Source organism: Salpingoeca rosetta (genome assembly GCF_000188695.1).
Source record: "Salpingoeca rosetta unplaced genomic scaffold supercont1.3, whole genome shotgun sequence".
Taxonomy (NCBI): domain Eukaryota; class Choanoflagellata; order Craspedida; family Salpingoecidae; genus Salpingoeca; species Salpingoeca rosetta.
The window spans coordinates 1,051,519-1,078,691 of NW_004754931.1; the positions used below are offsets into that span (position 1 = coordinate 1,051,519).

The following is a 27,173-nucleotide window of genomic DNA, read 5'->3' on the forward strand; positions in this document are numbered from 1 at the left end:
GCTTGCTTGCTTGCTCGTGTGGAAAATTCACCAAACACACCGCAACTTTTCATTTGTGTGTTGATTCACGTTCGCCGCAAACCACTCAACACTCAAGACACACACACACACACACACACACACACACACACACACACACACACACACACACACACACACACACACACACACACACACACACACACACACACACACACACACACACACACACACACACACACACACATGACTCTGCGTTCTTCTGTACTTCCTTTTGGAATGTAACTAAATTGGGGAGCAACACAACCAACATCCAAACACCGAGAACAACAACTACAACAACAACACCGACACACAGCTTGGAGAGGTGCAGCTAACCAGCCATACGAGGAACAACAGCAAAACAAAAAACAACAGCAACAACAACATGGGTGCACATCATGTCACTGATGCCGCGCTAGACGGACCCGATGCCGTACTTGCAGGCCTCAGTCTCAAAGATGATGAGGCGCCACAGCTTCACCACAAACATCTCCGCGTCCTCGTCCAGCACATCCGAGATGGTCTCCAGAATCGACCTACCACGCACACAAGACAGGAGGGAAACACCACAAAACCACCGTGGAAGGTGAGGGCAAAATGGAGGTGTGTGTGTGTGTGTGTGCAATGGAAAGGGGGGGGGAGAGCAAGTGAAGCTACATCCATACGCGCCTAGTGTCACAGGCACTGTCCCATCACCACAACACATACCACGCAACACACACACACACACACACGTACTCTGGGGAGGCCTTGTCGCGGACGCGCTCGCAGATAAATTCGACAAGGGTTGGCTCCTCCTCTCCAATGAGCTCCTTCATCTTCTTTGCAACCCACACCTTGATCACCTAAAAAAGCAATCCAGATGAGATGGGAGCATACTTTCACGTGTGAATGTGTGTGTGTGTGTGTGTGTGCGTGTGTGTGTGTGTGTGTGTAATGCAACAGGCGCTTGTGGCGCTTGCTTCATCTACACACCACAACAACACAACACAACACAAAACAACACAACACAACGCAACACAACGCAACACAACACAACACAACACAACACAACGTCACCTTGTTCATGAGTTGGTCGCTGAGGGTGTCCCAGTGCACACTGTAGGAGAACAAATCCTTCTTGTCCGCGGGAATTGCAGCCACAATTTCGCGCTGCTTGTTCCTCTTTGCTTCCTCAGGGTCAATGCCTGACAACAACAACAAAGCGAAAGAGGGAGGAGCGGAGATGGCAAGGCAAGACACGAGCAACGTGGTGAATGAGCACGCAGCAGTGCACACGCGCACTTGTACACAGACACACGCACACACGTGCACACACACACACACCTGCTGCGCGGAGCTGCTCGTCTGTGTATTGGATGCGAGCAATCTTCGACCGCTTGTGCTGCATTTCCGAGTCATCGTCGTCCTCTGCCCCTGCAAACGCGTCCGACACATGATGCACGCGTTTCGACGACAGCTTGATGCCACCAAACCCGCCACCGCCGCCACCGCTGCTCTGCTGCCCTTCTCCCGATTCACTACCTCGTTGCTGCTGCTGCTGCTGCTGTTGCTGTTGTTGTTGTTGTTGTTGTTGGTCATGCGCGGCTGCTGGCTGTCCATTCGCTGCTGGGCCTGCATCCTGTGAAGCCGCTTCCCCTGTGCTGGCGGGCTGCGTTTGATTGCTGTGTTCAGCGATCGCAGCTGTTGTTGTCTCGGTCTTCTGCGCAGAGGCATCAGTGGTGCTGCCGGCACCACCACTCGCCTCGCCCCGGTCTCCCTTGGTTTCACCTCCCGCTGTATCCGTTGCCCCTCCCTCCTCCTTCCCCTCCTTTCCTTCCTTCACGTCCTCCTTCCCACCACCACCAATTGCTGCTGCTGCTGCTGCTGCCGATGCCGCCTCCATCTTGGCTTTGAACTCGCGCACTTCTCGCTCTTCGCGCTCGCGATCGCGCGCATCGAGCTCCTCCTCCCGCGCCCGCGCCCGCCGCAGCCGGTCCAGCTGGCTGCACGCACCAAAGCAGCCATGCACCAGCGTGTGAGCGTGCGTGCGTGCGTGTGCATGTTGTGTGTGTTGTGTTGTGTGTGTGTGTGTGTCGGGTTGTTTGTTTGTTTGTTTGTTTGCTTGTTTGTTTGTTTGTTTGTTTGTTTGTTTGTTTGTTTGTGAGAGCAAGTGCGGTTGTGCTACAGTCTCAAGCGCAGTTATGCACATGTGTGCGTGCGTGCAACGAGCCAGCGCGACGCACCTTGGTCTGTAGAAGTACGGGTCGTCCTTCTCATCGTGGTAGGTGCGTTCAAACTCGTGCTGCTTGTCCGCCTTCTCCCACTGCTCCTTCTGCCGCCGCTGGACACGGTCTATGACAGGTGCACATATGTATGTGCGTGTGTGTGAGTGTGAGTGTGCGTGTAAGTGTAAGTGTGCATGTGTGTGTGACAAATCAAAGCGGTTGTAGGCGCGAGACAACGCGGCGTGATTACATTGCCAAGTCAACAGCACGCAACACATGCAAAAGCCTCAGCAGTGCATGCGCTGCGCGTACCGGTTGCCTTTGCTCTGTCGCGTTCCCTGCGCTCCTCTTTGCGCCGATAGTCCCGCAGTCGTGATGAAAATGCGGACTTGCGCCGAGACCGCTCCCGCTCCAGCCGCCGCTCCTGTGTATTCACATGCACACACACAGATGCACACACACACACACACACAAGCACATGAGTACGTAAACATATTTTCACACACGTACACATGTGCATATCCGCACATGCAGCTAGAAAGGTTGGTGTGTTGGCGCAATGATTGGTGCGCACGTCAAACAATGACCCTCTGACCAAGAGGCGACGCTGCGCGTGACGCCATATGTGTGGTGCACCTACCCGGTCCCTCTCGGCCATCTCCTCAAACTTGCGGCGGGTCTTGTCAAGCTCCGTTTCTTCCGGCTCCGCCTGTTTCGAAAAGTCCGTCTCAATCGCTTGCCTGCGTTGTGCGTGTGCATGCATGCAAGCAACCATGACAGGCGGTCGTGTGAGAAGCATTACACAACAGGAGATACAGACAGCAACAGTGGCAGAGCAGCAGCAGCAGCAGCAGTGGTAGTGTGCTTGGGACTGCTCGTTGCACATGTGCCTCCCATGCCACTGGTGTCTCTTTCATGCTCTGTGCGCATGCATGCGTGCGTGCGTGCGTGTGTGTGCGTGCGTGTGTGCGTGTGTGTGTGTGTGTGTGCGTGTGTGAGTGTGTGTGTGTGTGTGACCTGAATGCGTGGATTTCGTTGACGACGACGTCGCGTGTCTGCTCCATATTCTCGTCGGGCACCACCACGTCCGCGCTGATCGTGTCCTTCAGCTCAAGCATAAACTCCTGTCCCACGGTTGCCACCACCACACGGGAAACGGTACCTGGTGAGCAGAGGTATGTTCGGGAACAGCATGTTCCGAGCAAGACCGGATCCCACACACACACACACACACACACACACACACACACACACACACACACACACACACACACACACACACACACACACACACACACACACACACACACACACACACAAGCTACGGAACATTCACGGGTGCACACCTGGCGCTCGGCGACTGCGCGCTGCGTGTGATCGACGCCGCCCGTGTGCTGCAGAGACCCGACAACGAGAAGCGCAGGTGGGTGGGGGGACAGGCACGCAGATGGCGGTGCAGTGCAGGTGGGGTGAGCGGGTCGTGTGAGATGGTGGTGGGGCGGAGCAGCGTGCAGTGGCAGCGGAGTGATGGTGAAAAAGATAGCGGTGTTCGGGGTGGCGATGGAGACCCTGGTCAGATAGCCACTACCACGACTGCTCATGCACACACACACATGCACACACACACATGCACACATGCACACACACATGCACACACACACATATGCACGGCGGCTACGTGTGCACTGCACAGGTTGGAGTGCACACCTTGATACGGGAGGAATACTCCTGCTGGAGTTTATCCATGATGCGTTTGATGCCGGCGCTCGACTTTTCATCCTCCGCCCGCGCAGCAGCGTCAAGGCCTTCCTCATCCACAGCGCCCTGTCGTTTTGGGGAGAGGGTGTGGGGCAACACACACACACACACGAACATGTGCAGATGTAAACGCATTCGCACACAACACAACACAACACACACATTCATAAGAAATGGTGTTGATCATAGGTGAGCAAGGAGGGAACAGCAATCAATCCAGCAATAGTCACTCAACAAACAATGCCGTGCTGGCAACGCACCGGTGCAAGCTCGCGCTTCTGTGCAATGTAATTGTCGAGAAACTTCCGCGTCTCGTCGTCCACTGTGCCGTCGCAGCGCATACAGCAACATAAAGGAATAAGGCGACATCGTGAGAAGAAAAGTAGATGGACCCAAACCGTCAACCCCCTTATACTGCCACTGCGCCGCACGGGCGAGCACTAACACCGCCACCCAAACCCACAAACATCAACACAACAGCACGGCCAGCTGCCAGATGAACAAGCAAGCAGGCAAGCAAGCAGCAAAGATGACGCCCACCTTTGAGGACGAGGGGCTTGAGGCCGAGGGCAAAATCCTTCAAGAGGCGAAGACAACGCAACGTCTCGTCGGGATTGGAGAAGGTGCAGTGCGCATATGTCTGCAGCTGACCAGCCGCGCCTGTCGTTGTGGTGCAGGAAAGACAAGGAAGGGGGGGGGCAAAAACGGTTCATCAGTTGGGGACGGGAAATGTTGAGGTGCCAGGCATTGTGAAGGATGGCGGCGACAGTGCCAAGACGACAAAACAAAGAAAATGTTTGCACAAGACATGTGTTCGCGGGCGTTCAGACCGACAAGTTCGCAGGTGCGCATGCCGTACTTTTTGGACGGTTTAACTTCAAGACTTTGCCGCATTTGTTGAGCACGTCGCGGATGTAGAAGGTGGGCAGCGCGGGCGACAATTCTCCCAGGTAGACGGTCGTATGTTTCGGGAGCTCGGTCTCCGCACCGCTCTACACCATGATGATGGAACACGCAGGCGAGGACGGAGGTAAGACAAAGTCGGGAAATGAGTGTGAAATACAACCCCAGCAAACAGCAGCGAACAAAACGCGGAATGCACGAGAGCACACAGACTCACACAGCCACAAAGAACCTTCACAGGCAGGGCAAATTTCAACGTTCGACGAGTCGCCACCACTTCAACACATGCAGGCGCACCTCCGCTGTCGACTCCTTGGGTTGGTTATTGGTATTCTGTGGTGCCGTTGGCGGCGCCTGGAGCACAGGCGCTGTTGCTGGAGGACGTGCGCCATATTGGGGCCCATGCGGCGGTGCTGTGGCAGACAAATAAAGAGAGAGGGGAGGGGGAGAGTGTGTGAGTGAGGGAGACAGAAAGAGAGAGAGAGAGAGACAGAGACAGACAGACGAACAGACAGAGACGTGTGAGCTAGCCTGCATGCACATGAAAAGGCAAGCTGAACTGAACGCATGACGAAAAGAGCATGAACAAAAGCAACTCTGGAATCATAAAGAATGTGCACTGAAGCAAATGCACACACACACACACGCACACGCTCGCACGCACACGCACACACAAGTAGGTGCAGGCACAGCTGCAAGCCGCCTTACGAGGGCGTGGCGGGCGCCCAAACGGCGGCGGTGGACCGCGGAAGCCGCCCGCAAAGGGCGGCACGCCAAATGGTGGCGGCGGCATGGGTGGTGGTGGGCCACCAGGCGGAGGAGGCCTCTGCATGCTGTGTTGTGTGCTGTGTTGTTTGCTGTGCTTTTGCTGCTGCTGTTGCTGCTGCTGTTGCTGTTGTTGTAGCTGCTGCTGTTGTCGTTGTTGAGTGTCACTGCTGTTCTGGGCGGCTCGCTCAGCTCGCTTGCTGCAGCTCGGTTGCTTGCTGGCTGGCTTGTTCACTTCGTGTTGCATGAGACGACCACACCACAACACCAAGCAGCACGTTCACACACAGCACCAGCACGTTGACAAAGAAGAAGCAAAGAGAGTGGTTGTGGAAAATTGGCTGTATCATCCATTTATTCACGCGGGTGTTTGTGTTTTGCTTGTTGGAGAAGCAACCAAACACCAACCATGGCTGGAGATGGAGATGAGGTGGGTTCATGGCGCATCGAGCGGCACATCACATACGTCCGTCTTGCTGGCTTGTTGGCTTGCTCTCTTGCTGGCATGGCGCATTGAGAATGAGCCGTGGTCACACGCCTGTCATCGAACATGCAAGCACAGCCTGCGGCACTCTCTTCCGGCCACCCCATACATGTTTGATCGCTCCACAGTTGTTATGCAAACTATTGATGTGCTCACCCACGTATACCTACTTTCACACACACACACACACACACACATACACACACACACACACACACACACACACACACACACACACACACACACACACACACACACACACGCGTGTCTACCCACTTACACACTTTCTTTTTGCAGGCATTGCTGGCGCTGAGGCCGCCGAATCTGCCATGGTATCGTGCGACACGGTACACGTTGGCCATTTGGGCCTTCTTTGGCTTTCTGAATGTCTATGCGCTGCGCGTCAACCTCAGTGTGGCCATTGTCAAGATGTCCTCGGAGTACAACTGGGGCAACTGGCAATCAAGTGAGCAACATCAAGCGAGGCATCGCTCTGCGTTGCTCATGCAAACTTGTGTGTGTGTGCGTGTGCGTGTGTGTATAAGCCTGTGCGTGTAAGCCTGTGCGTGTAAGCCTGTGCGTGTAAGCCTGTGCGTGTAAGCCTGTGCGTGTAAGCCTGTGCATGTTCATTTGTACTGTCCCAGCGGTCGCTGAGGGGCGACTTGTGCAAGCGCCTTCGCTGGCACCAACTCACTGTCTGAGATGACGCTGTTCTGTGCACCAGGCATTGTGCTGTCGTCGTTCTTCTACGGCTACATTGTGACGCAGCTCCCGGGCGGCTGGCTCGCGACTCGATTCGGCGGCAAGCTGGTACAACAGTACGCACCTGGCAACATGAAGGCTTCGCCTGTCCTGCGACAAACCCCTGTGCTTGTTCCTGCCATGGTATGACCTTGATGGCTGGCATGCTGATGCGTCTCACGTGTGTTTCGTGCCATACCAGGTGTTTGCATATGGTGTCCTGTGTACGACAGTGTTGACGCTGCTGACCCCACTTGCCAGCGAGCGTCTCCCGGTGCTGGTGGCCCTGCGCATCGTGGAAGGCCTGGGCGAGGTGTGTGGTTGTGTGCTGCGTGAATGCTTGTTGCGTGCTGTGTGTGTGTATGCTTGTTGCGTGCTGTGTGTGCCCTTGCGACCTTGTGCCCCTGCGCTCTTGTTCGCTTGCCTTTTGCTCCAAGCGTGTTCTGCATCTGCTGACTACTGTGCTTGCGATCATCCCTGTTTGCGACGCGATACAGGGCGTGACATATCCGGCAATGCATGCAATGTGGGCAAAGTGGGCACCGCCAGCAGAACGAAGCCAGCTTGCAACAATCGCATACTCAGGTAGAGATGTGCGTGCGTGCGTGTGTATGTCTGTCTGTCTGTCTGTCTGTCTGTCTGTCTGTCTGTCTGTCTGTCTGTCTGTCTGTCTGTCTGTCTGTCTGTCTGTCTGTGTCTGTGTGTCTGTCCGTCCGTCTGTCTGTCTGTCTGTATCTCCCCTTTTGTTGGCTGCTGCTTCATCGCAAGTGCTAATGTAAGGAACACCGTGATCACCTACCATCGCCTGACCTCACCCCCTCCCCACCACCTGTGGTCATGCTAGGCGCATTCCTGGGGACCGTTGTTGCCCTGCCGGCCTCTGGTGCTCTTGCAGACTCCAACTTCCTTGGTCAGTGCACCCCACTGCACGCTGTCGAGCTGCCGTCTCGTGTTGCGTTTCCGTGTAATGTTGTCCTTGACTGGCTGGTTACTGCTGGCTCAACGCTTTCCTTCCCTATTTGCTCACGTCACTCTATACCACGACGACGACCACCACTACCACTACCACTGCCAACAACAGGCGGGTGGCCGTCTGTGTTCTATGTGTTCGGCGCAATCGGATGTGTCTGGTTCGTGTTTTGGATGCTTCTCATCGCAGACAGCCCAGCAAAGTACGCTTTTGTCTTGGCACAGCAAAGCGCTCAACTTGTGCACTCGCATGCGTGTGTGTGTGTGTGTGTGTGCGTGTGTTCGATTTGATTCACGCCTTCGACGCGCATCGCTGCTTCTTCCGAAAACACACACACACACACACACACACACACACACACACACACGAACTGCACCACAGGCACAAGCGCATCAGCGCGGAGGAGCGGGATTACATCATGGGCAGCATCTCGGCGGTGCAGGGAAAACAGGAGCACGTGCCCACGCCCTGGAAGGCCATCTTCACGTCTGTCCCCGTCTACGCCATCATCGTCAACCACACCACGCAGGTGGAACAGGCAACCCCGACACAGCTGGCTCAATTCTGTATTTGTTTGGCCAGGACCAAAGGTCACACACACACGTACACACCACACATGCAGGCAACACACACATGTGCGCTTTCGTGTGCGTGGTTCGTGTCATCCCCTCACCCGCCCAACACTTGCCTTGCGATCCTCTGCGCGACACGCCAGAACTGGGGGTTCTACACGCTGCTGACGTGCTTGCCAACATACTTCAACGACGTGTTGCAATTCAACATCTCCAGCGTACGTACGTTGTTGTCCTTCCTGCTTGATGTATTTGTTCATTATGGCATCTGCAAATTCCACCATGGTTTAAATGTTTCTGATTACACCCTCGTCAAGTCGCACCACGCACAGACTCACGTTCGCGCTCACCACACGCACGCACACGCACACATGCTCACACACACACACGCACGCATTCATTGCGCATCCACCAATCCCCCTCTTACAGAGCGGCATTTACGCGTCTCTGCCGTACCTTGCGTTGTTTCTCGTGACACTTGCTGGCGGTCAGCTCGCAGACTACTTCCGCGTCCACAACATCCTCTCCACAACTTGGGGTGCGCTCGAGTTGAGGTGCTTGCGGTGGCCTGTGTGTGTGTGTGTGTGTGTGTGTGTGTGTGTGTGTGTGTGTGTGTGCGTGCGTGTGCGTGTGCGTGTGCGTGCGTGCATGCGTGTGTGTATGTGTGTGTGTGTGTGTGTACGTGTACTGGACGCTGGTGCATGTTGGCGTTTGTTCTCCTCAAGGAGCGCAGCAGCTGTGACATTTGCTTCCTTTTCTTGAACTGGGGGAAGAGATGCTGGTGTGTACACTCTCGCACCCTTTGCACATGTGCGTATTCTCGCTGCGCTAACGGTCATTCCTCGTCCTGCTGCCCGCCACACCAGTGCGTAAGCTGCACAACACAACCGCGTACACCATTGCCGTCATCTTCCTGGTCCTCGCCGGGTACACGGGAAAGGCCAACGTTTCGGTGCGTCGCACACTCAGGGTGCTTCTGACTGGTACCCCCTCAGCGTCTCTACCGGCATGCTCTTGTCCAATACCTACACATGCACATACATACGTGCGCACACGCTCCTTTCTCCTTTCCCCCTCCCCTTCACTCAAACACACACACACACACTCACACACACACTCACACTCACACACACACTCACACACACACAAACACACACACAACACACATTCATCGCCTGGTGCGCAGCCAACCGACCCTGGCCTGCTTGGGTCCACTGGCCTGTCCAAGTCCGAAGCACTGGCGGTGACATACCTGACAATCTCAACAGGCGCTCTCGGTCTCACGCAGTCGGGCTTCAACATTAACCACCTCGACGTCAGCCCCCGTTTCGCAGGTCTGCACAGGCATGCACGCAGACCTGTGCGCATGTAGTAACTACCACAAACACACACAGAGCCATGCACACACGCATACACACTCATACACACACATACACATATACACACACGCAAGCACGGGTACACGCACACTTTGCAACCCTAACCCTCTCCCCCCCCCCTCTCCCTCAAAGCTCCCGAGGTTGTACTTGGATCCAACCCCTCCAATCTATTCTGACTCACGCTTTTTGCGCGACGTTGCTGTGTGTGCACATGCGCAAATGACACTTCAGGCGTGCTGATGGGCATCACAAATGGGTTTGCAACCATCCCTGGCTTCGTGGCACCGACGGTGGCTGGGGCCATTGCTTCGTGGTAAGCAAGACAAGCCTTCTTGAAGAAACCCGAGTAGTCACTACGCGCCTGTGTTGCTTGCCATCTTGGCTTGTTATCGACGCCACAAGCCACCCAACAGCACAAACGCACACATGTACAAACACACACGCACGCACATACATACACATGCTGTTTGCACAATCATCTGTGCCTCTGCAACCACATCCTTGCCTGCTTTCTTGCTTACGCCCCCCCCCCATCCCTTCCCTTCCTTCCTTCCTTCGTTGTGCTGACTGGTCTTCTACAGCGGGCTGTGCGACAACGACAAGTCGCCCTTCAACGGGACGTACTGGGAGGGCCCCAACAAGTGCCCACCGACCAACGGGACGGTTGCACAGATGCACCGCTACCACAAGTGCACCATAGACGATGCTCAACACCAGTGGAGGTTTGGACGTCTCTGTGTGGGTGGGAGGAGCCATCGTGCTTGATGCTGCTGGGTGTTGTTGTTGCTGTTGCTTCTGGTTTTGTCTGCGCCTCCATTCACAGATTCACACACACACACACACACACACACACACACACACACACACACACATACACACACGCGCGCAAGTGCAGGCTGGTATTCTTCATCTCCGCTGGCGTGTTTGCGTTTGGCTCGCTGGTGTTTCTCATCTTCGGCTCAGGCAAGGTGCAACCGTTCAACACGCCGTCGTCCTTGCTGCGCAGTGACGCGGAAAACGGCACGCCTTCGCTCACAGAGAGCTCGGCGTTGCTGCAGAATGTTGACGGCAATGCGCGCACTCGCGTCTCACCCATCAACGCGTGAACGTGCCACGCGCTAACGAACGTAGATCAACAAGGGTGTTTGTGTGTGTGTGTGTGTGTGTGTGTGTGTGTTCGTGTTTGTGTGTGAGTGTGTGTGTATGTGTGTGTATTCGTGTTTGTGTGTGTGTGAGTGAGTGTGTGCGTGTGTGTGCGTGTGTGTGTGTGTGTGTGTGTGTGTGTTGGCCAGCTCATCATCGTCATTGTCTAACGTCATCGTGGTTGCATGAAAGAAACCGCTTGTTCATTAACGTGGCATTAAAACACAGCTAAGGAAAGAAGAGGAACAGCATGTGTTGACAGCACAACAGAAGAAGCCAACATGAGTGATGCTGGGATGTTGTCAAGCAAGTCATCAACAAATCAAGGAAACAAAAAGAAGTGGCACGACCACCAGCAAAAACGAAATAGAACGTCCAGGTCCATGGCAACAGCCCAACCCGCCAGTCCTCTGAACAACCAAGAGAACCAAGGAAGAGCGGCTGAGCGGGGGGTGGGAAGGTGATGAATTAATGTAAGGTTGATGTGTCGAAAAGAACAAGTTGGGGGTGGGTGATGATGATGATGGATGTCAACGAATAAACTGGAGCAGAATAAAGGGGCAGGGTGAAAAGCAATTTGGAGCGGGAAAGAGAAGGGGGGGGGGGTGGTGTAACTTCGGGTTTGGGTGCTATGGCATCAGTGCCATCGGAACAGAAGAACCAGTGAAGAAATCGCGAGAAAACAGAGAAGGCGGGCAAAATGTATGCTTGTATGAGTGTATGGCAAAAGAAGAAAAGAAGAAAGGAAACGCCATGAAACATTGGTGGAGGAAGAGGATGGGTAAGGCACACACAGGCACACAAATGTGCGAGTGCGCTCCGTGGACTCGACGCTCTCCTGTTCGCGCTCATTCCCGCTTGGACAAGAGTTCCGAGATGAGGTTGTTTGTGCGGACGGACGAGTTGCGACGCAGGCCAGCCTCACCCAGCTCCGTATCGTCGCCAACGCGGAGGTAGCCACCATCGTCTTCATCCACGCCAGGGCCATCATCATCAAAGTCGTCATCCATGAACACAAGATCACCAGTGCCATCAAGCTCATTAAGGGCAGTCACGTCGTCCACATTCGTTTCCGCCTGTCCATTCCACTGCTCGTCTCCATCCGCGTCTGTCTCCACATCGTCGGGCAGCTGTGTCTTGGAGAGGGTGGCCATGGGTCGTGCCTCCATCAGCGTGTCCTCGATGGCCTCTGCGTGCTTGTCCTCGGCAAGGTTGTCCACAGAGTACCACCGGTTCTTGGCAAAGCCAAACGGACTGACCGGGTTCTTCTTCAGGTCAAGCATGCGCTGCAAGTCAGCAGCACGGCGACGGCGACGCAGCACAATCACATACGCCAATAGCACAATCAGCACCAGACCAGCAGCACCAGCAGAGGCGCCAATGGTGGCGGGATCTGCAGTGCCCGTCGATGATTCACGCAAGGGCGCAGCCGTCGTGCGCGTGCGGTTGGAAGGGAGTGTCGTGTTAGCCTGGTTCAGCTTCACAACAGTCAACTCCACGTGCTCGCTGTCTGTAGCGCCAAGGGGATCCGTGGCCACGACATCAAACGACAACACAGGGGTGGACGCAGCGTCCAGGGTTCGGGTCAGGACAACACGGTTGAACTCCTCCTTCACAAGAGCAGCAGATGGACCCGTGAAGGACACCGTCGATGTCTGTTTAACACAGAGAGATCAGAGGAAGAAGGGGGTGAGTTCACATGCACATTGTGTGAGTTAAGAGAAGAAACAGAGCACAGAGTGTTGTGCACCTCAAATGGAAAGTGACTGCCACAGCAAACACGCAATGGGGGCCTAACCCATCATCATCCGTCGTTCTCGTCACAACTACGAGCAAGGGGCCGTTCAAGCTCACCTGAGTCAAGTCTTCATCGTCGACAACAATCTCATACAGAGCCGTGCCTGCAGGCAAACCGCTGGAAATTTCATCATCCTTGCCGGTACGGCCGCTGACTGTGCGCAGAAGCTGCAGCGAGGGCGGGTCGTTGCTGTCGAGGACGCGAATGACCACTTCCCGCTCTGAGGAGAGCGGTGGCGTTCCGTTGTCCTCCACGCGAATCTTCACCGTGTAGCTCGACGACTCCTCAAAGTTGAGCACCTGCGCCGTCACAATCCGGTCCCCATTTGCAAGCGCAAACCGACCCCCTGCATGTGTGTGTGTGTGTGTGTGTTGTGTGTGTGTGTGTGTGTGTGCGCGTGTGTGTGTGCGTGTGCGTGTATGTGTTGTGTGTGTGTGTGCGTCATAGTGAGCGAGCGAATCAGCATCATGGAAACTACTACAGCGTGTAGGCCAGCATGATTGCACTGGTATCTCATCGGCAAACGTGTGAATGTCCACACACACACACACACACACACACACACACACACACACACACACACACACACACACCACCCCCCCCCCCACACACACACACACATACACGTGATAGCAACTTCTTGCAAGCGAGTGGATGTGTTGCAGCCAACCCCCAACCCAACAAGTCCCAAACGTATGCAGCCCCGCACCCCCAACAAAACAACACGACCAAACACACACACACACACATGCACACCTGCGTCGTCGATGATGGAGAAGGTGTACTGCTCGTGCGATTGCTCTGTGGCCGCAGACAGCTTCACCTGCGCCACCTCCGTGCCTACAGGCTCGTTCTCGCCAACAACAGGACGCAGCGAATCAATCGCAGGCGCAATGTTCGCCGTCGTCGTCGTGGTGGTTGTTGTCGTCGTGGTTGTCGTGGTTGTTCCAGGCGTGGTAGTGGTTGTGGTCGTAGTCGTCGTTGTCGTTGTTGTCGTTGTTGTCGTGGTCGTCGTGGTCGTCGTTGTCGTGCTGGTGGTCGTCGTCGTCGTTGCAGCCACCGTGTTGTTTCCGCTTGTTGTGGTGGTGGTGGTTGTGGTCGTGGTCGTGGTTGTTGTTGTGGTCGTGGTTGTGGTTGTCGTGGTTGTGGTTGTCGTGAGCGCCAGGTTCGTCAGCTCAATGCTCACCTCTTCGGACGTCTTTGACGGCGACCCGTCGTCCTTCACCACAAGCGTCACCCGGAGCGTGGCCGGCAGCGCATCGCTGATGTTCTTGGCCAGCACCGCCCGCAGACCCTCAAACGCAATCGCGCCGTCGCTCCGGTCGTCCCGCACAACAACGCGGTGCGTCTGCCCGCGGTCCTCGTCCTCAACGCGCACCACACCCACCTGCGTGCCCGCAGCCAGCCCTTCCACAAGCCCGCCACACACGGCAGCCTCGCACTCGAAGCTCGCGCTCGGCCTCTCGTTCACGTCCGTCACATGCAGCTCAAGCCTGCGCTGCACGGACAAGGGCGGCACGCCGCTGTCTGTCGACGTCACCGTCACATTGAACCCAGGCGTCTCCTCAAAGTCAATTGGCGTCGAGCCGGAAACAAGCAGGCTCCCCAGCACCGCCAGCCGCCCGCCAAAGTCGTCCGACAGCGTGTACGTGAACGACTGGCCCGCGTCCGGGTCGCTCGTCGACAGCCGCGCAAACTGCGCGCCGTACCCCGTGCCCTCAGACACAGACAGCGAGCCCGTCACGCCAATCGCCGTCGGCGCCTCGTTCACGTCCGCCACCAGCAGCACAAACGTCGCGTCCGTGTAGTAGGGCGGCACGTAGTCGTCCGTTGCCCGCACCGTCACCGTGATGGCAGGCATCGCCTCGTGATCAACCGCCCTCTTCAGCACCAGCTCCCCGCTCGCGCCGTCAAGCTCAACATACTCGCCCCCGCCCACCAGCGACAGCGTCACCGTCTGCGTCGGGTCCGTGTCCCGCGCGCGCACCTGCCCGAGCACGGTGTTGGGCGGCGTGGTCTCCGGGAAGCTGGCGTTGCCCGTGAAGCGGACATCAAACGGCGGGTCGTTGAGGCGCCGGCAGTACGGCACCCCGTTGAAGCCCGAAAACTCGTGGCTGCGCCGACACGTGGCCGCGGCGCCAGACTGGAAGATGTAGTCGCCCTCGCACGAGTAGCGACAGCTGCCCGGGCCGTACGGGCACCTGAGCTTCGGCAGCACGCACGGCTCCCCGTAGATGGAGTTCTCCGTGATCACCTGGCACGCCGTGCGGCAGTAGTCCCGGCGCATCGACTGCGCGTCCGCATACAGCCGCACCCCGCCAAACCGCACAAACATGTTGCCAAACCGCACAAGCTGCGTCAGCCGCTTCACCAGGGCGTCTGTCGACACGTCGCCTTCCTCCGCAGGGTCGCCGATGCTGTGCGACACCTCTCCGCTCTCCAGCACCTCAAACTGCGTCAGGCGGTCCTCCTCCACGCCGAGCCGCGTGCTGATCTCAACCAGCGCCGCAATCCGGAAGCTCGCCGTCGCGTTGGTCTCAACCACCTCCTGCGTGTAGTTCTCGCTGGCAAACGTGTACCGCAGGATCAGCTCGGAGCTCGCCCCAGCAACAACCAGCACCTGGCTCGAGTTGGACGTCGCGTTGTGCATGTGGTTCTGCGCAACGCAGTAGTACGAGCCGTCGTCAGCGGGCTCAATGTCCGTGAGCTGCAGCCGCGCGCCCTCGCCTACCAGCTCGTCGTCGTCTTGCATCGTCTCCCGGTACCAGTACACGCTCGGCTCAGGCACGCCCGTCGCCGCACACCGCAGCTCCAGCGACCGCCCGGGGAACGTCGTCGCCAGCGGCAGCGGATGCTCCGTAATCACAGGCACCTCGCCGCACCACACGTCCATCATCATGGTGGCGTTTACCCAGTCCACAATCTCCGTCACCTGCTGGTACGCCTCGGACAGCGTCAGGTTGCCGGACGCAAGCTGCTTGCTGTAGTTGCTCATGCGCTCAATCTGCCCGCTCAGCTCCGCAAACTCCGGCAGCGACACGTCGTTCCACAGGTCCGTCAGGTGGTCCATCGACGCAATGATGCAATCAGGGACATCCCCGCACCCAAACTCGTCAAGCTGGCCCGTGCCGTTGAGCGTGGCCTGCAGCGCGTTGAGCATGTCGGAGTAGTCGCCGGCTTCCGTGGCGTTTTGCTCCTGCTTCCAGTTCTCCATCGCGTCCTCCTCCGACTGCATGCCGGACTGCACAGACTCGTCGTCCGTTGCGTTTGCCGCCAGCGCGCTCATGTCCACAGAGTCCACGTAGCCGAGCACGAGCCCGTTCACTGCCGGGTCGTCTGCAAACGCCGTCCGGTTCACCTCCGGGATGTTCTTCTGCGGGTCCCGCGCCTCCATCAGCTGCGTCTCAGACTCGTTGGTCATGCGCTTGAACCGCTCCGCCTCCATGTACCGGTCCTCAACCTCGTCCGTAAACGTCAGCAAAAAGTCCAGCGCGTCCATGAACACGTTGCACTTGTGCTGGTACAGCATGGCCGGGTCCACCCGCTCGATGGCCGCCTCCTGCGTGATGTTGACGCCCGCGGTGCCGTTGACGCTGCCGCCGCCATCGCCACCATCGCCCATCGTGCTGTTGTCGCCCGTCTCGCGCCGGTGCCGCTCCAGCTCCGACAGCGCGTGCTCCATGTCAATTGCATAGTGGTCGCGGTGGCCCGCGCTCTTGCCCTCCTGGTAGAACACGTGGTGCAGGTCGAGGCCAAGGTGGTGCTGCGCAATGTGGGCCACGGTGACAACGTCCACCCCGAGCCCGCGCGCATACCGCCGCCGGCGGAAGAAGCTGCTGAAGAACCGGTCAAACAGGTCGCTCGCAACGCGCGCAATCCTGGCCAAGCGAAAAGCAAAACAGGGAGGGGAGCAGCCGAGAAGGAGGAAAAGGGAGAGGGGATGGGATGGCAATGGTGGGCAGTGGAAACAGAGTGCAATGGGTGGCAGTAAGTGGTGAGCATGGGTGGACGTGGCAAGCGTGTGGTGGAGACACAAGAACAAAAGTAGGCAAACGTGGTTGACCTCTTGTCGAATCGAACATGAAAGGGCCGAAGCACGTGTGCAGCACAACACGGCCTCCAGGCAATTGTGAGCATCATCTCATGTGAACGTACGATCTGAAGATGTCGGCGAAGTTGATGTAAACGCTGAGCCGCACGTGAGCGCTGCGGAACAGGACCAGCTCCATGCTGGCGCTGAACTCACGTGGAGTGAAGCCCTTGACCACAAGCTCAAACTCCATGTGGGGAATGGACAGGATGTACGTGATGCTGTTGGCCACCAGCGTCGCAGCAAGTTCAAGCGCGCCTCTCACTGCTTCCTTGACAATGTCCACAGCAACCTGAACACATGCAGCCAAACAGGACGTGTTGAGGCAATGCAGTCAGATGGTTCACGTCGATTCGTGTCAGAGTTCATCGTTGGCACAACGTGGCTTGTGACGCAGTTTCACGTCAACAAATGGCACACAGACACACGACAGAGGAAGCTGTCACTGGGGTCTGGGGCTGACGACAAACAGGAGTAGCGCACTGTGCTGCACACCTTTGCGGCGTCGATGGCGACTTCTATCAGCCGGAACACAACTCTTGCCTTGTCCAACGCTTGCGCTGCAGAGCAAACCCAGACAAATTTGTCGCAGTGCACGTGGCCGGGTTGAGCACACAGGCAAGAACATTCGGTGTAGGGACAGCGCGCACCGTCATGCAAGACAGCACAATGAAAGGCAAAACCAAGCAACACCTTGAGTGCTGCTCGCAAGACGTACCAGCAAGGTCGAACAGGAAGTTGGCCGCGTCCAGGAACACAAGGGCGGCATCCAACGCCTTCTCAACCACTTCGAGCGCAAGAAGCAGCACGGCTAACGATGCAGACACAGATTGCACACAAGCAGAGGATGAGCTTGCCACAACCGTCGCACGGTGGTCGCAGAAGCAGCGTATGGGGCAGTCAGCGAGGAGAACTGAAGATGCAAGCGATGGCGGCGTTTGTGATGGCAATGAACGGCCCACTTACAGATGAGAGCGTCGATGACTTTGAGTAAGAACAGCAGCGTTGCCTTGAGGACTCGGCAGATGGCGTTGGCGATGAGGCACGGCACATTCGGGATGCGCCAGAGGCAGGATCTACGTGGATGCATGCATCATCACGAACGAGGTCAGTGATGCCATGGACCAGGATGTTGACAGCACATTATTGGATATGCGTATGGGCAACATGGGCACGACGCATGGAATAAAGGGAGTCTTTCTGACAAGAAGTGCCAAAATACATGCTGAGGGCATGACGTTTCAGGTGGCACGCAGCGCATCACACAGTGCAGCACGTGAAAAGTCAAACTCACGAGCAGACGAGCTTTGGGATGCGAATGGAGCCCCAGCGACGCTGACGGACGAGCAACGCGTGGCCCTGCTTGTGGTTTGCCAGCAGCTGCTTGCTGCGCGTTGGGTGGCGGATCTCCTCTTCCAGCTCGAGTGAATCCATCGCCACGCGACGGCGCCGGCGCCTGATTGAACAGGTCAAAAGTGAGCGCATAAAGCAAAATGGGAGCGTTCAACGCGAGGGGAGTGCGATAAACACGTCGACATGCACACACACACCCACACAGATGCACGTACGCAAACACACAAACCTACAAACACACACGCACGCACATGTGCACACAAGAGGACAGCCGGACGACATCGAGAAACCAACAAACCTGAATTCGCAACCAGGGATGCAGATGTCCGGACAACGGCGGATGTGGCAAATGCTGTCGATCCGATGCCGTAGATAGCGCGCTCGCTCGCGTGCATCCTCGAGCGGCTTCTTGGCCTTGTTCACCGCATCTTGCCAACCACGTACGATCTGAGGAACGGAACAACATGTGACGCATGAGCATAAAACCCACAGCAGATAGAGATATACACGGAGGGGACCAACTATGGTTGCACACGCACACGCACGCACGCACGTGCACACATCAGCGAAGCGCACAGCAGAGCACATGAAGCACTGGAGAGACTGCAAACGAATGGGCTATCTATGAGACCATGAGTGAGACGCAGTGCAAAACAGAGACGTCGCGCAACGTACGTCCTTGGCGCCTTCCACGATGGCCTTTGCCGAGTTGAGAGCGCCTTGCAGTCGGTCGATGATGCCCTCAAACTGGCGGAGCTTCTCCTTGATCGAATCCAACACCTCCTTGACTTTGTTGAAGCGCTCCACGGCCTTGTTGGCCCAGTCGCGAAGCAGCCGCTCAACGGCAGTGGCAATGGCCTCGATGATGTCGCCGAGGAAGACGCCGCGCACATGCAGCGCCATGGACTGCCAGTCAAGCAGCGTGCGGCTGTCAAACTTGGGAAGAAGAGCAAGGACATCCAGCTCGGCTTTGAAAATGTTGAAGATGCGCAGCTGAAAGAGAGGAATCGTGCATTTGAGGCGAAACACGCAGTGAGGTGAGAAAAGCGATTGTGTTGTGCAACATGCAAGCAAGGCAGAGATGCCAGCATACAACGCAGCAGGCACTGTGGCGCAACCTAGACTGCAGGCCTGCAACACACGCACACACACACCTGGTAGTTTGTGCGGAAGAAGAGCTGCGGGTAGTTGCCGGTGGCAAAGTTGGTTTCCACGGACACGCCAAACAGCGTTGCTGTGCACTTCGTCTGCGACAGGTACGCAAACTCGGTGGTCGACAGCACAAGGCGCACGGACGCGTCGCCGGGCAGGCGGAACAGTCCCGCAATCTGTGGCCGCACCACCGTGCCACGAATGGACACAACCTTGCCTGCAGGCAACTGGCGGTACAGGTCGCTGAACACGTCGCACGGGGCAAGCACGTCGCTGTCCGAGTACTGGAGATCAACCAGGGTGCGCGCGCAGATGCCAGGGAAGTAGCAGATCTTGCCAATGTCGAAGCGGAAGCCCCAGCCTGCCAACATGTTCAACATGAAACAAATATGAGAACCACTTGGCTCTGCATTGCACGCCGTCCATGGGGCGGTTCAACCCATGACAAGACACGACGCAACACAAGACACGGCTACAAGTACACGCACATACATGCGCATGCATGCGCGCACAAGCGGCAGCGGTAACAACGAAGTCAATAAAGCTCACAACCCAAAAGAAAGAGGCAAGCAGGGAACAACGAGAACACGTGACGCGTTGCGCACCTGCCATGCCCTCCTGCCAGACGCCATTCACGTAGCTGCTCTTGTACAGGATAAAGTACTTGAGGCTGAACTCCTCCTCGGCACCAAAGCCAAGGAAGTCGCTGTTGTGGTGCATCAAAACCAAGCACAAAACGCGAAGCGCAAGACAAAGCGTCAGTGCATGTAATCACGCATACCTGGGTTGAGGCTTCAGCAGTGTGTGTGTGTGTGTGTGTGTGTGTGTGTGTGTGTGTGTGTGTGTGTGTCTGTGTCTGTGTGTGTCTGTGTGTGTGTCTGCGCTTTTGCGTGGGGGTCTGTCTGTGTGCGTTTGTGTGTGTGTGTGTGCGCGTGTGTGTGTGTGTCTGTGTCTGTGTCTGTGCGCTGTTGCGTGGGCGACGAACCCAAGGGCAGAGTCGAGAATCTTGTTGCCAAAACCAGAAGAGCGCATGCTCAGGGTCACAGTGACAAAAATGCCCTTTGGATTGGCAAGAGGCCCGCAGTTGTCCCGAGGCGCAGGCTCCGTGCCTATCACGCACACACAAACACAAGTCAGTCATGTGTGAATACGCACATGCATCTGAGTGATAGAAAGGTGAAAGAGGCCTTTGGAACCAGTACAAACGCACAGAATTACAACACATACATTGCGTGCACATGCGCGTGCAAGCTTGCACAAAGACGACACACACACACACGCACACGCACAATACCTGAGTCGCCATCGAAGGAGCCAACGACAGCACCGCGCGCTTTGAAGTTCCACTGGGCCGTCTTCTTGAGGATGCTGAACTTGATGTCCAGGTTCACCTCGCCCTCAATGTACCCTTCCCACGCCCCAGCCGTGATCTGGTTCATGTTCTGCTCACACACACACACACACACATACACACACACACACATTCAAGCAATTAGAGCGGGCAACATAAACACAGAAGTGAGACGCGCACGCTCGCCGCTACTGCTGCTGCTGATGCAGTCTTGGCGTCGTCTGCACACTGGCCGTCCACACGTGCAACCACAACACACAAGCACACACAAGCACACACAAGCACGCGTGTCATGTTGTTCGGTTCTCTCACCGTGAAGGTGTTGTCTGAGGAGAGACCAGCAACGCCGTCCACAGAGAGCTCAACCTTGAGGCCAAGCGTGCTCGTGCTGCCAAGCTCAAGCAGTGTCTTGCTCAGAGACGTGTCAAGCCTGTGTACAAATGAACACATGCAAGGCGATGTGTGCGCAGGTGCAGAAGTGAGCAACAAGTCCGTGCAAGGCTGCAAGCAGCGCACAAACGCATCCACCACACACAGACACACACTCGCGCACCAGTGATTACACGCAAACCATCATCCCATCACCGTCACGCAGCGCATGTGTATGTGTGTGTTCGCACCAGAAGTCGAGACCACCGGTGTTGTATTTGAAGATGTGTTCGCCATCAAAGAACTCAATGGTCGGCGCGCCCTGTCAAACAACAAAGGAAGTGCGAAAATGGGAGGGCAAGTTGATGTGAAGCAAGAAGGACTCCAACCACGTGCAAGCACGTTGCCCCAGCACGCGGGCAACCACAACACATCAATCACAACCCACACGAACACGCAAGTGTGATCAAACACAAGCACAAACACAAGCACAAACACAACAATGCAAGCGTAGGGCACCTGGAGGTGCGAGTTTCTGGAGAAGCCGACGCTGGTGTCGCCAATGATCCACCCGCTGCTGTCCAGCCGCTGCTTGAAGGGCAGCGCATTGAGCAGCGACCACGCCGCCTTGGGCACCCGCATAAATACAACGTCGCCCGGGTATGCGGCCACATCGACGGCAATGCAGAACGCCTGGCCCTGAGCAGGGACGCTCTGCGAGCTGCCGTCCACGAGGATCACAGACGCCTTGGACCACAGCACCACCGCGTAGTAGCTGTTGGAAAACACGGGCAGGTTCTATCGCGTGGTGATGTGCGAGACGAGTAACAGGGTTGCGAGCTGTCGTGAGTGATGTGACTCGGTCAGAAGACAAGCAAAGGAAAGCAGACCACTTTCATTGCCTGCAAGCACGCGATCTTTGCTTGCATGCAGGCAGACCCACGCAACGACACAAACATCATGACGCATGACATTGGAATGCAACTAAAACACACACACCCAGCACACAACTAAACACACGCACACCCAGCACACAACTAAAACACACACGCACACACGCAAAGCACACAACCAAAGCACAACTCACGTTGCAGTTGGGGATGGAGGTGACCTCGGGCCCTGGAATGAGCTTGACAAAGAAATCGCTCTCCACCGTGACGTCTGCAGAAAAGTCCCTGTCCACTGCGATGCGCAGCCAGGACGGGAGGGACGGCTCAATGGCGCTCATAAACGTCTGCGGCAGCGACGACGTCGTGGACAGCTGCTGCAGCTGCTCCACAGACAGCGAGCCGTCAGCGCACACGCTCTCGTCGGGCACAACAATGCTGAACGGCGACGTGGTGACGCGCAGACCGCGAACAGAGATTGGCAGCGTCACAGAGGAGGTCAGACGCAGGCTGACAAAGGAGCACGCCTGGTGCGTGTTGCCGCCCATGGACTGCCACGGATCCACAGCAAGGAACTCAACCTGGTCAGACTGCACACCACAAAGTGCACATGTGCGCATACATGCATGTGCGTGGTTGCGGTTTGGGGAGGGTTGTTGTTGTGAGAATGGTGAACTGGAATGACCAGCAACAACGGGAAGAGTCGGGAAGGGCAAGCACAAGCACAACAAGCACAACAAGCACAACAAGCACAACAAGCACAACAAGCAAGCAATCAACAACGGTGACTGACCAGAATGGTGACGGGGAGGGTGTGGGTGCCTGTTGGGACTTCGCCTTCCTCAACACCAAAGTCGACAAACACGCTCGATCCCTCATCGATCTCTGCAGTGGCGCACCAACAAACAACAAGGGAGAAGCGGTGATGCTTGGGTGGTTAGCCGTGCCGATGCGAATGAATGCAACTTCAAAGCAAGGAAGTGCAGTGATAAGCAACCCGGCAAACCACCATTGGTTCCTCCCTCTCAACCTCTCTCCCTCTTTCCCTTCGCGCGCGCACACACACACACACACACTCACTCACAGCGCAACACGACACGACACGAGCAATGATGCATTGCTGCTGCGACGTACGAATGAGGCCAAACAAGTTCCTCGTCTCCTCGGTGATGTCGACGTAGTTTGTGGCACCAACATTGTCCGGGTACGAAAACTGCACGGGCTGCTGGCCTGTGGCGTGCGGCGTGATGGTGAAGGGCACAGACTCGGCGTTGGCATCAATCTGCAGGTCAAATGTCTGCATCGTGTCTCCAAAGTTGCTCTCCCTGCAAAAACAGTGGTGGGTGCACATGCATCAGCAGTGAGCACGTGCAGGTTGCGTTGTTCACGCAGGGTGATGCAGTCACATCACACCACAGTAGCAGCGGCAGCAGGCAGTGGTATGGTCACAGCAGAAGCACGTAGTTGCACGCACTCATACACGTAACCCAGCAACACGCACAACACAGCATCACGTGCGCGCGCAACCCCCCACCAATCACACATGCACGTGTACACTTTATCCTGACCCGTTGAAGTTTGTGCGGCCGGACTGGAGGACCTGCAGTCCAACACCGGACATGCGGATGGTGAACGGCGCCGGCGAGCGCTTTCCCAGGCGAAGATGTAGCAGCCGCGTCTCTTGCTGCACGTACACTGCAGGCAGCGCGGGAATCTCAACCGTGCCTGGGGTGGTCGGGACAAGGGTGTTATGGAAGCAAGCAGGCGATGGGCGTGAGACCAGTTGGGGTGAAGTGATGGGAACATCTTGGGGCGAGTGCATGTGCTCACACGCCATGCCAAAGAGAAGACTGGGTCGGAAGAGAGAGTGAGGGAGAGAGAGGGGAGGGAGGGAGGGAAGAAGAGAGAGAGGCAGAGGGGGCGCATGACATCCACATCTGCACGTACCGAGGCAGACGCTCTCGTGCGTGCTGTTGCAGAACCGTGCCGTAACCGTGCCCTCAGGGCAAGGCAGGCAGTCTTGAGCATGAAAGACGACATGTGTGAAGAATGTGCGTGTGAGAGAGATGAAGAAATGAGCGCAGGAGTGTACGTCTGTGTTTGTGGCGAGCACCAGCCAGAGTGGAATCGAACTTCCCAGTTTCATTCAATCACGCATGCTTACACACTCATACACACACACAGTGCCATGCACACACACAAGTACACAGCGCACCTGCACATCGAAGGTCGTGTTGAGGGGTACATGGGGCAACGGGGAACATGCCGTCTGGACACTCTGTGCTGCATTCTCCGCAGACGGAATCCTCAATGCCGTCGCAGCCGGCAGACAGGATTCTCCGCAGACGGAATCCTCAATGCCGTCGCAGCCGGCAGACAGGAACGTGCCCTCAGCACACTCCGTGCACTCTACAACCAGCAAACGACACAAAGGGAGAAACAAGGCGGGCGGTGAGACAACTCATAACCACAGCAGTACATTCAGGGGACGCGGCTTGCAAAGCATGTGGTACAAACACGACGGGAGATCAACAAAAAGGAGGTAGCAAGGGTGCGCGTGCTTTGCAACAACCACAACCACAACCACAACCACAACCCATCATCTTTCCTCCTGTCCCTTGTCCATTCCTTCCCCTCCTTCACGTTGATTCTGCAAGCGATGCATTTGCGCATGTGCAATGTGGTTGTAGTACGCACCGACGCAGAGGGTGTCTTCGCCGTTGATGCAGCCACCGTTGGCAAAGGTGCCTGGGGAACACTGGTTGCACGGCTCGCAGATGCTGTCAATGGTGCTGCCATCACAGCCGCTCACGCGATATGAGAACCCATCCTCGCACGGGCTGCAACCTGCGCATGGAAGAGTGTGTGTGTGCGTGCATGTGTGTATGTGTGCATGTGCATGTGTGCATGTGTGCATGTGCATGTGCGTGTGTGTGGGGATGGTGAGATGAAGCCAAGCAAAGCAGAGGAGTAGATACAACAGGGAAGGTGATGTTCTCCTTTTGCAGATCTGCTGCAGGCTGTTGACAGTGAAACATTGGGACGCCAGCCAGTGTATCAAGCAAGCGCCTGTTCGAGAAGTGCAATTCTGGTGTCGTGTTGCTGGCTGACCTCCGCATTCCACAGGTTCGTTGCCGATGCAGCCGCCAACCTGCCGCTCGCCATCAGGGCACTTCTGGCACTCTAATGATTGGAACATGACGAGCAGGCGCACAAAAAGGTGTGTGTGTGTGTGTGTGTAGTGAGCGCTCACGCACGTATGGGTGCACATGCACGTTTTGTTTGGACGACGTTTACACGTCTACTCTTACAAACTCAGGAACATCAGTCACGCAATCACTGCATGCAGGCAGAAGAAGAGGTGCGTTTTGTCAGCCCACGCAGTGGCTTGTGCGACTCACCAATGTCGCAGCGGTCGCCATACCACTCGAACGGCGAGCAGTCGCATACGCCCGTGACCGGCACGTATGTCGCAGCCGCATCTTTGCGGTCGCAGTATCCCTGCGTTTGTTTCGCTGTGTTGCGCAAAGTGGGTGGGAAAGCATAGTGGAGTATCACGCACGGTTGGTGAAACAATGAAAGCGACACGAAGAGCGCCGAGCAACAACCCATGCATCCAAGCTGCCAGTCTGCACAACATCCTCAGCCTCCCTGACTCTTCTTCCTCTTCCCCTCCTCTGCTTCCCCTTGTCCTTCCCCTTTCCTCTTCCTCTTCCTCTTCCCCTCCCATTCATCACATCCTCTTGAGAGCACACGTACGGATGCAGAGGCCCGTGTCGTCGGAGCGGTAGTAGCCGTCCTCGCACACGTCGCAGAACTGGCCCGTGTGGTGCTCTTTGCAGCTGCACTCTCCAGGCGTGTTGCAGTATCCGCCAACCGGATCACAGCCAGGACCACACACCGCTGGAGTTGTTGTTGGTGTTGTTGTTGGTTGTGGTGGTGGTGGTGGCGGTGTGAGAAGAACAAGCAGGTGGCGGTGTGAGGAGGACGAGCAGGTGGTGGTATGAGGAGGACAAGCAGGTGGTGGTGGTGTGAGGAGGGAAACGATTGGAAGGATGAGCAGGTAGTTGTGAGAGTCATGGCAGGAAGAATCAGAGGAAGCCAAACACAGATGGAGAGCAGTGTCGCAAAAGTGTCGCAAAAGTGTTGCAAACGCATGAGCTTCACCACAGCCATATGATCAGTTGCACCATGAATCACGCGGAACAACCATTATTGTGCCACTTTGGAGTGCACTTACGGAGCTGACACTGGTCGCCCGTCCACTCTGGTGGACAGGAGCACTTGCGGTACGATTCGCAGAAGCCGCGAAGGCAGGTGTAGTCGCCCTCGCAGATGGCACCAGGTTCGGTACAGAAGGTGCCGCTCCATCGCGTTGGGCATTCGCACTCGCAGTTGGAGGCCGCCCAACGGCTGGGGTCGTTCTCAAACTGGCAGTAGGACGTTGCCGTCAGTGTTCCGCCATTCGAACACGTCTGACACAGAAAGGGGGGAAGGGCATGGGGTGACGGGGTGATGCGGTGAACGTCAATATTCACAAGTTTCAATGTCTCTTGTGTCTTGTGTGTAAGCGGGTTTGTTTGTGTGTACGAGCAAAATGGCACACACCATGCATGCATGGGATATACACTGTCGGGAGGTTACCCGCGCATGCAAGTAGACATTTGTCTCCAAGACACACACACACACACCGGGTTTGGTCCTTGGAATGGAGAGGGCTGGATGCAGATGATATCGCCCTGTTCTGGCTCGCTGGACTGACACGCAGCATGTACTGTGGTGATTGGAGTGATCACCACCGTCATGAGCAAGGCCGCAACGGCCACACGCATGGATGCGGCGTTGCGCATCGTCTCTTCACTTTGCGTGGCTTTTCTGTTGGTTGTTGGTTGTTTGCTTTGGTTGTGGTGTTGCTTTGCGTTGGCTGGACCTCTGGACTGTTGGCTGTTTGGGATGCACGTGTCCTCCGACTTCGTGCAAAACAAAAGGAGGAGGCGCGCCCCTGCTGCCTGACTCCGTCAGACACCAAAGAACTCTCTGCTGCAGCACTCGCGTTTGGGTGCACAGGTGCCAGAGATGATGCCCACGACAACAGTTTGTTGATGAAGATGAAGAGAGAGCGAGAGGCGGGGAATATCTCTGCCCTGCGTTCTGGGTTTGACTTGTTTGCTGGCTTGTGGCTTGTGGCTTGTTGCTTGTTGCCCCCAAGAAAAGCCAGCAAGGTGGCGCA

The 27,173-nt window shown here is 56.4% G+C and overlaps 3 protein-coding genes across 3 annotated transcripts; 1 reads left to right on the top strand and 2 right to left on the bottom strand.

Moving 5' to 3' along the window:
* Nucleotides 1-246: 246 nt before the first annotated feature.
* On the bottom strand, nt 247-6,006 carry PTSG_01813 (uncharacterized protein). Its single transcript, XM_004997736.1, has 15 exons — nt 5,598-6,006; nt 5,187-5,302; nt 4,846-4,978; nt 4,527-4,646; nt 4,247-4,308; nt 3,936-4,052; nt 3,575-3,622; nt 3,246-3,352; nt 2,869-2,968; nt 2,541-2,652; nt 2,247-2,355; nt 1,348-2,006; nt 1,081-1,208; nt 760-866; nt 247-557 (listed from the first exon to the last, which is right to left on the bottom strand). The coding sequence occupies exons 1-15, from the start codon at nt 5,899-5,901 to the stop codon at nt 437-439; spliced, it is 2,343 nt and encodes a 780-aa protein (XP_004997793.1). The 5' UTR covers nt 5,902-6,006; the 3' UTR covers nt 247-436.
* A 16-nt stretch (nt 6,007-6,022) lies between these two features.
* Nucleotides 6,023-10,972, top strand: PTSG_01814 (uncharacterized protein). Its single transcript, XM_004997737.1, has 15 exons — nt 6,023-6,084; nt 6,436-6,604; nt 6,863-6,948; nt 7,082-7,192; nt 7,377-7,464; nt 7,724-7,789; nt 7,961-8,051; nt 8,231-8,378; nt 8,565-8,639; nt 8,851-8,959; nt 9,288-9,373; nt 9,608-9,755; nt 10,032-10,113; nt 10,382-10,522; nt 10,696-10,972. The coding sequence occupies exons 1-15, from the start codon at nt 6,064-6,066 to the stop codon at nt 10,904-10,906; spliced, it is 1,632 nt and encodes a 543-aa protein (XP_004997794.1). The 5' UTR covers nt 6,023-6,063; the 3' UTR covers nt 10,907-10,972.
* Nucleotides 10,973-11,120: 148 nt separating this feature from the next.
* PTSG_01815 (uncharacterized protein) lies at nt 11,121-27,114 on the bottom strand. Its single transcript, XM_004997738.1, has 30 exons — nt 26,635-27,114; nt 26,184-26,418; nt 25,703-25,846; nt 25,345-25,458; nt 25,055-25,126; nt 24,641-24,790; nt 24,328-24,352; nt 24,159-24,280; nt 23,891-23,962; nt 23,512-23,668; nt 23,078-23,268; nt 22,737-22,828; nt 22,144-22,533; nt 21,576-21,854; nt 21,308-21,378; nt 21,000-21,117; nt 20,631-20,778; nt 20,322-20,445; nt 19,942-20,042; nt 19,339-19,697; nt 18,860-19,177; nt 18,483-18,631; nt 18,126-18,287; nt 17,798-17,907; nt 17,550-17,642; nt 17,327-17,391; nt 16,897-17,123; nt 13,498-16,619; nt 12,798-13,087; nt 11,121-12,598 (listed from the first exon to the last, which is right to left on the bottom strand). The coding sequence occupies exons 1-30, from the start codon at nt 26,791-26,793 to the stop codon at nt 11,792-11,794; spliced, it is 8,466 nt and encodes a 2,821-aa protein (XP_004997795.1). The 5' UTR covers nt 26,794-27,114; the 3' UTR covers nt 11,121-11,791.
* Between the last annotated feature and the right edge of the window lie 59 nt (nt 27,115-27,173).